Source organism: Cyprinodon tularosa, unplaced genomic scaffold (assembly GCF_016077235.1).
Source record: "Cyprinodon tularosa strain WSP-4 unplaced genomic scaffold, ASM1607723v1 ctg571, whole genome shotgun sequence".
NCBI lineage: Eukaryota > Metazoa > Chordata > Actinopteri > Cyprinodontiformes > Cyprinodontidae > Cyprinodon > Cyprinodon tularosa.
The window spans coordinates 686277-694991 of NW_024039309.1; the positions used below are offsets into that span (position 1 = coordinate 686277).

At 36.4% G+C, this 8715-nt stretch overlaps 1 protein-coding gene across 1 annotated transcript in view; it reads left to right on the plus strand.

The window, feature by feature from the left end:
• The window catches only part of LOC119797142 (tetratricopeptide repeat protein 39B), a 30701-nt gene extending 24333 nt beyond the window's left edge, over positions 1-6368 (plus strand). Inside the window, exons 13-19 of the mRNA XM_038306095.1 lie at positions 416-577; positions 1801-1892; positions 2031-2151; positions 2238-2349; positions 3313-3430; positions 3559-3675; positions 5443-6368. Of these exons, the coding sequence (XP_038162023.1) occupies positions 416-577; positions 1801-1892; positions 2031-2151; positions 2238-2349; positions 3313-3430; positions 3559-3675; positions 5443-5539 (819 nt within the window). The 3' untranslated portion in view covers positions 5540-6368. The remainder of the gene's footprint in view (positions 1-415; positions 578-1800; positions 1893-2030; positions 2152-2237; positions 2350-3312; positions 3431-3558; positions 3676-5442) is intronic.
• Positions 6369-8715: the final 2347 nt, after the last annotated feature.

Below are 8715 nucleotides of genomic sequence, written 5' to 3' on the forward strand. Positions count from 1 at the left end.
GTTTTTAAATACACATTTTTATTTTTTTTTTTAGAAAGGGATTCTAAGATTGACCTTGTAAACATTTAGAAATATAACTTTATTTTCTATATTTTTTTGCAAATGTTTGAATATTATTTTTAAATATGTTGTTAAAAACACATTTTATTTTCTGAAATGTTTTTTTTTTATTATTTTAAAGAAATTTGTAAATGTCCCTTTTTCCTCAGGGGCCAAACACTTTCAGTTCTTTACAGGATATTTAATTGCATAAATTCTAAGCATTTTTTTTGTACATTCCATATCAGCATTAAGAAATACTTGAAGCGTCTATCTGATTTCTCATTGCTGTACTTTTTTAATCATTTTCTTGTTGTTGCCTAATTAAATTCCCAAATCAGAGCCGTAAAATGTCGTCATGTGTTCTGCTCTTAAGGCAAGGGCCCGGTTTGAGGAGTGCATCAGCAGCCAGCAGGAGTGGAAGCAAATCCACCACCTGTGTTACTGGGAACTGATGTGGACTCACTCGTTCCAGCAGGAATGGCAGCAGGCGTACCGCTATGCCGACCTGCTCTGCAAAGAGAGCCGCTGGTCCAAGGTGAGCTTTAGCTTTTTTCTAGGATTTCCTTTTTATTCTCTCTTGACATGAACAACCTCTTAACATCCACTTTGGGAAATTCTCGCCTATTTTGCATACCCAAATGGATAAGCAAATAACTTAGGAACTTTAAGCCCAAATTACACGTGCAATACATTATTTGAAAGCCAACACCTTTTAGTTTCTGAATATATAAATGGAAATTGGGTGAGTAGAACACAGACCAAGCTGCATCAGTTCAAACATGACTAAAAGTTTTTTTTTTATTGTGATAAAGACATGCTTGAAAAACGCCCTGTCTCATTTTATTACATTTGTTCTACATCATGTCAACCACAAATGCAGAGAATTTCAGACCTCTAGCTACAACTGTTGTAGAGATGTGGAGCTTTGAACATTTGGTGTCATCAGCGCCTTCTAATCTCTTATTTCTAATGTGCCAAATTGTGCGATCTAGTTTGGATCCACTAGCCCAGGGGTCGGCAACCTGGAGCTCTGGAGCTGCATGCGGCTCTTTAGCCTCCCCCTTGTGGCTCCCTGGAGCTTTTTCAAAAATGTATGAAAATCGATTTTTTTTTTTTTTTTTTTTTTATGGTGTGCAGGTTGCAAACATAAATTAATGTTTTCCAATGCTTTAAACATTTGTATTATAAATAGATTTAAACAATAATTTGCGTCATAGCCATAGAGATCAGTGATCATAACTTGGAACCAGTGTGGCGCGGTGCCAGGCAAACAAAGCTACAGGTGAGTCTCGGAATATGAATCCCAAAGGGAAAAAAAGGAAGATTGCTGAGGAGAAAAGAGGATTCAAATAGGCCGACTCATTTGCTTTCATTATCATTGCTGAACGATTGTCTGCATTTTTGCTTTTGCATTTTCTATAATTTCGTTATTGCAAGAAAATTTAAACCGCGCAGTGAAGGTGGTGAAGCGGTGCGCGATGGTAGCGTTCACTGTTCCTCCGTCACCTCAGGCTACTGTGTGACATTTGCTTCAGGATAAACATTTAATCGTGAATGCTTATTATATATTTAAGCCCATATAGTCCTTTTCTATAGTGGGATAATACACTTAGAGCCCGTGTTGCTATACGAGGCTTATATAAGGCTTTTACATTTTTGCGGCTCCAGACAGATTTTTTATTTTTTTTTTTTGGTCCAGTTTGGGTTGTCGACCCCTGCACTAGAGGTCTTGATTTGTGTGCTTTGGGTTTTTTTTAGGCCATCTACATGTACCAGAAAGCAGCCATCCTCAGCATGATGACGGAGGATGATGTGAGGAAGACGGGGGAGGATATCGTAGAGCTCTTCAGGTTGCTTTTCTTTCACATCGATGCACCTCAGCATCATTTTACTCATGATGTTGGAGGGGAAAAAAAGGCTTGTTTTAAAGATACCTTTTGATGGTTATTGTTTGGGGGCCAAACTAATAAAGCAGTATTTGTGTGCAGGCAGGTGGAGGGACTGAAACAGCGCCTGGCAGGAAAGTCGATCCCCATGGAGAAGTTTGCAGTAAGGAAGTCCAGACGCTACAAAGCTGCTAAGCCTGTCCCACTGGTCATCCCTGCACTGGTTCGTCAACTGCGCATCTTTCACTTGGAAGTGAATAAAAACCTTTGTATTCAGAGCTAATAAATCCTTGTTTTTTTTGTTGGTAGGAGATGATGTACGTTTGGAACGGGTTCACCATCGTTGGGAAAAGAGCCGACTTTACAGAGTCTCTGCTGGTTACTATTGAGAAAGCTGAACAGCAGCTGCGCAATGACCCAAGTGAGCACAACCAGGCGTTTTCCATAATAGAGATCTACTCATATAACTGTTTCCCGTCATTTATGCAGGGATTAAAGTATTCCGGCCTGTAGCGTTTGCCCGTGGGTAAAAGAAATCCCTCAAAAAATAAATTGACGGTAAATAAATAAAGAGAAGACAATTGAAATCCCTCTTGCAATTCTGTGCACTTTTCAGTTTCAGACTTTTTTTTGTTACAGGTGCAGCTGCTGAGAATTATTTTTGTTTCTTAATCGGTTTGGCTAGTGTCATTGTTATGTGTGTAAAAGCATAGCCAAGGAAGGAACACTTAATTTTAATTTTATAAGTTTTTTTGAATCAAGCTTGTTTAATATTGTGCACAGCATACAACCACAAAATATTGTTCTTATTGTTTATTGTATTTATTTATTAATGAAAATATTTCTGTAGAATTTTGGAGTCTTTGTTTTTATCCTTGTGGTATCGAAAATGGTATCGAGTATCGAATATTTTCCTTAGTATCGGTACCGAGTTGAAAAGTTTAGTATCGTGACAACCCTACCAGGATCCTAACACATCAATGCATCTATGGACCCCCCCACCCCCACACCCACACACAAACACACCTCAAAGAACTTATCAACCCACAGAACACAACCCGCTCCCTTCACTCTACTCATTCAAACTTCCTCCACATTCCCAGAACCAGACTGACTATAATGCGAGCCCCACATCTGTGGAATGCCCTCCCTGATACCTTGAGGGCTCCTCAATCCACTGAGTGTTTTAAAAACTGCCTTAAAACATTTATTTTTAGCAAAGCTTTTTGGTCCCCTTTAGATGTTTTTGCATGCTTTTTTTTATTATTCTTTTTTTGTTCTCTTTTTTTACCTGGAGCACGTTGAGATTTTGTGATGGAAAGTGCAGTGTAAATAAATGGTATTATTATTATTTGCTGATCATTCGTCCCTTTTTCTCTCCCAGATCCGTCAGAGTTCCATCCAGACGACAGCGGTCTGGTCCAGATGTTGAAGGGGCTCTGCCTGAAACATCTGGGCAGGTTTCTTCAAGCGGAGCTCTGCTTCACGCAGGTCCTTTCCAGGTAAGACCAAACACACAGAACAACAAAGGCATTCAGATGATATGGTTCAGGCTCTGAGTGACGCTGTTGATCTTCCTTCTGCTAAGATCAGTTCTTATCTCCTCTTCTGTGTGTCTGTTTGCTCTCAGTGAGAGTCGTATCCGATACGATCACTACTTGATCCCTTTCACCCTCTATGAGCTGGGCCTGCTGTATAAACAACAGGGGGATTTCTTAAAGGCCACCACGTACATTGAGAAAGCCAAGTAAGTGCAGCTTTAACTGGACGCACATTTCTTTTTTTTTTATTTGATTCAAATGTGGGAGTTAGACAGAACGATACGTCGCCGATAATTTGGACAGATTTTTTTTTTTTTAGTGCACTGCAAAAAATATAAATCTCAATAAGTTATTTTTTCTTAAATTCAGTGCATTTTTTCTTGAATTAAGGAGGTAAGTGAGACACTTTGCCAATGGAACAAGACAATTTACATTTAAAATAAGAACAACACTATTGCATTGTCTTATTTCAAGTGTATAATATTTATTAATCTTATTTTAAGAGTTAAATTACTCATTCCATTGGCAAATCATCTTATTTACCTACTCAAATTAAGGGTAAATACACTTACTTTTAGACTTTTTTACTCATTTTTAGATCATTTTTGCAGCGTGGGCGATTGCCGCTTCTTCTATTTTGCAAGCAAAGAACATGTTTTGTATGGAGGACCGGCTGTTATGTAAAAACGACTGGCAGAAATAAATAACATTGAAGAAATAAATAGGGTAAAAAATACAAAGGAAGAATAAAACAGACACAAATATTATAACATGCGCATAAATACTTTAAAAAATAAGTAATTGATAAATAAATTTGAAGATTATGACTGACAATATATAAATAAGTTAATTATTACAAAGGTGAATAAACAAAGAAGCTATTTAAAAGAGATTTATACATTTATGTCTCACTGTATAATTTAATTTCTACCTACATTTATTTGTTTATTGTATTTTTGGGGGTAATTGATTGTATGCTTATTTATTTATTTTTAAATATGGTAGAGCTGGTCCTCCATAGTTTTGTAAAAATTAAAATAGACAAAAAAAACCTACAGGTGTTGTAAAAGGAAATTTGAAAAAAATGCAAAAATGCTTTGTTCAGAATTGTACTGTGAAATGCAGTGTTATAGTAGAGGAGGGTTTTAGGAGCTGCTGGATCATCTGGGTTCCTTTGATTTGCCGTATGCTGCTTTTGTATTTTAGCCTTGTCACCACTCGATCTGTCCTGCGCATGCGCAAACAGATATACATCCGGGTGTCCATAAATAATGGAATTATGTTACTAAAATTACTTATTACTATCCTTAACTCTCTAATTAGGACTTTTGTGAGACAATTTTGATGCTTTTTACATTTTCTTCGTTAAACTGCTTCTCTGACGTCATCATCGGACATGCTCAGAGCTTAATTTGATTAAACCATGTTTATCTGCATTTCTTTCTTTAGATTACGCACTATATAGCATAAGGTTAAAACGAAACAAAAACATAAAATTCAATTTATGTTTAAATCCAAAGCCGAAAAAGTTAAGCCACCGGAAATAGCATAGGATCCTATTTCCGGTGCAGATCGGGTAGAGACGAGTGATAAAATAGAAAGGATTTTAAGGAATTTATTTTCTCAGGAAATACATTATTAACCTTTAAAACATTATATTTTAGTACGCTTACTATTTTTGGGGAGGGAAAAATGTAATTTAGGTCTTTTTAACAAAATAAAATCGAAGACGACCAGGATGTATATCTGGATGCGCAAAATAGCTGAAGGCGCATGTGAAGGACGGATCGTGCTTCTGGGGCAGATCGGGTAGTGACAGTCCCTTTAAATTTTTATTTCAGGGAGTTTGTAACCCTAGTTATGTACCTAGCTATCCTTTGCTAAGCTAAACCCTTGTAATAGCTATTTGAATTAATTCAGAAAACATTTTCTGTTTATTTTATGAATGGTTGTTTTCTGGCTCTTGCCTTTAGGACGAACTACAAGGACTACTCCATGGAGTCCAGACTGCACTTCAGGATCCACGCAGCCCTCAGCAGCCTCAAAGGCTCTCCTGTTGGCACCCCATGATGCTGCGAAACAAGTCAAGCTGCTGCTGTTTGCTCAGCCGCAGTTAAAGTTTACCGGGGAAGCATCTGCTTTACTTTATATTCTTTCTCCTTTTAACTGCTTGAACATTTACACTGACACAGATGCTTTAAGCTTGTTCAAGATGGCGGCCAGTCTAAGGTGGAATATTATTAGAAGGGTCATTAAAACCTCTGATTGGATTTTGTTTGAAAAACAAATGTCTTTTCTGCAACAAAACATTGTCTTCTTTTTCACCAAACAGCCCAAAGATATCAAAAATCAAATCTTTAGGAGAAGCAAAAAGGAGATTCAGTAAGTAGAAGGAAAAAAAAACCCAAAAGAGATTTTCTGGCATTAAAAAAACTTGGAAAATCTTTTGTGAAACTGAAAACAAACATGAACAAACCATGACTCTACAGTCAAAAAAAGTAATAAAATAAGTATATTTTAGGAAAAAGTAAAACATGAATATGTATATATATTTCAGGTATGAAAAATAGGTAAAAATACAAAGTTTTGGTTGTCTGTTCTTTTTAGCTTTATACCTCTTTAATTTTTATAAATGCTTCATGCCACATGTGCAGGAAGGACACAGGTGTGTCTGTGCACAGTCACCGCCTTCTCACCAGTCGTGGCCTAAATAATCACACTCATTCCAAGCTCACACGTAAAGGCTGTTATGCACATTTGAAGGAGATTACACACACAAACGGCAGCAATTGCACATTTAGAGCAGCAATATGAAATATTGTTTGTTGTTCATAGTTTAGCTCTTCTGATTTGTTTTTGTAAAATTTGCATTAAGAAGTCACCGGGTTTAATTTATTCATGTGTTTCTCAAAAACAGAGCAGCTTTTAGGTGGTTAATAATTTCTGGACTATTATTAGGCATCAAATCCAGCTGAGCTAGCTCAGTTTAGCTAGCGAAATTAGCACTGAAAAATAGCAACAGGAGGATCGTCATGACTACAGCCCCGCATATTTCATGTAACGTGACTAAACCATAAACCGAAAATTTTGTTATGAAAATTTGAATCTGGAGTTCCACAGGATCCTGTACTGGCCCTTCTGTTTTTTGTTTCTTTACTGATCCTTTTACGCTGCTTAAACTGTCTAGTAATTAAGTAAAAGCTAAGAACTTAACCTAAGTTACAGAAGAGGCTAATTCCAGTTATGTTGAAGACTAAGAAAACCAAACACTACAACCCCTGCAAGGTTTGGATATACACTAAAATTTGCTATGATGAACTTTTTGTTGTGGCAGTTGTCTTATTAACATATTTCAAAAAAAGTTATGAATAGTTCTGTAATTGAAAGCTTCTCTAGATGAACTTTTACTGTCCTCAAATTACCTGGGACTAATGTTAACCATTTAAGGTTAGCATCAACTTCATATGCTAAACATTTTATGTTAGCATATGAAGGTGGTTCAACTTATCCCAGGAATAAAAAGCATCAAAATCAATTATGGCAGAGACCCAACAGTGTGTATCATGATAAATGACTGCTAATCAACAATGCAAAGATCGAAGCAAGCACAGGAGTGCATGTCAGTTTCACCATCGTTTGGGGTAGCAGTTCTGCCATTAGCTAGTTTTTGGCCACTTAAGATGCTAATGGACTCGCTCATCTTTAAATTGTGAAGTTGTAATCAGTATGGCTACAAAAAAATCAATATGTACCTTGGTAGTTATATTTAAAGTAAGAATAGTATTAGAAAGTCTGGTTATTAAGGAGATAGACTAAGTTCCAAGTTGTCCAATGTTTGGCAGCTTTTACAGTTGAGTAACATGAAAATGACTGTACAAACTGTGCCGATCTATTTTTAAGAAGCAGGGTCACAGTAGCCCTAATGGGTATAGTTCCTCAATACTGCCATTAAAACCTTTGGGGATCTAACTGGCTAATCTAGATCATTTAAACTTTATATAAGTAGATATAAGAATTAGGGGGCCCAGTATACAGCTAGAGGGAACTCCATTTTTAAGACTTGCTTTTTTTTGGGATCCTGGACTTTAAAAAGGAAAGTGTTAATCTAATATATTTCTATGTTAACATTGAAAGAAGTTATAGGGTTATTTTTTTTTTTCTGCTGTCAAGGAGCCAAAAATAAATCCGAATTTTAGGGAGAAGAGAAATAAAAAAAACGATTTTATCAAACATTTTTAAATCCAAAACTTCTGATTGTAGATGACTAAACCAAAAGGATGTCACTTCTTTTTTTTTTTTAGAAGATAGCACTGAAGCAGCTCGGTCTCTGAGAAGTACTCGCACATTTATAACCTTTAGCTGCCCGGGGCCAAGCGGCCATCTTTTTTTCTTTTATTTTTGCAAAACCTTTGCTTTGAACAAGGAATCGTGGCCTTTTACTTGTTTTGTTGCTTAATAACCTGAATTGCTTCATAATTCATTCAGACATTTAGATCAAAAGTATATACATATATATATATAGAGCAACTTTATAGTGTAAAGTACATTTAAGCACAATCTATGTTCTTTAAAAACGTGGATCAAAGGAAGTGATTTATTTTAGTTCATAAGGATGGAGACTCTCTGATGGGGAAATCTAGAGGATAGTGGGTTGGTAAAAATGATGAAAAAAGGGGTTGGTTATCTTCCTTTAGCCTAATTAATCTCTGCTTTCTCTGGAAACATTTGGATATCAGAATGGTTGTCCTCTGTATTTATGAACGTATTGACATGAAGACCAAATCCTACCTGTTTTTCGGGGTTCTGTGTTGTTTTGTTGTTGTTTTTTTCTCCTGCATCCTAAATGTCTGGATGTATTTCTTGATGTTTTTGCGTGACCTGAAGCATCGCTTGTGAACAACCTGATGCATCGCAGAAAACTATTTATAATGACCAGAGATGCTTAAAGGACTTGTGGCAATGACATCAGAGTCTCAGGTGTCTGTTGTTTTTTTATGATGGGTTTTAGTTAATTCTGTTCAGAGATGAGAAAGTTAGAGTTTTCTCTCCTCATGTCTCAGCATTTGAACAAAGATTTGAAATCTGACCGGGTAAGTTCATATATGGCAGTCAGGTGGAGGAGCCTCAATGTGATCAGATTTGGAGTAAATTTGGATTGAGTTTATCAATCAAAAAATAGATTTTAAATTTTTTTTTTTTTATAAAGTAGGTATGCTGTGTTTATTAAACAGGTTGAGGCCTGGTGT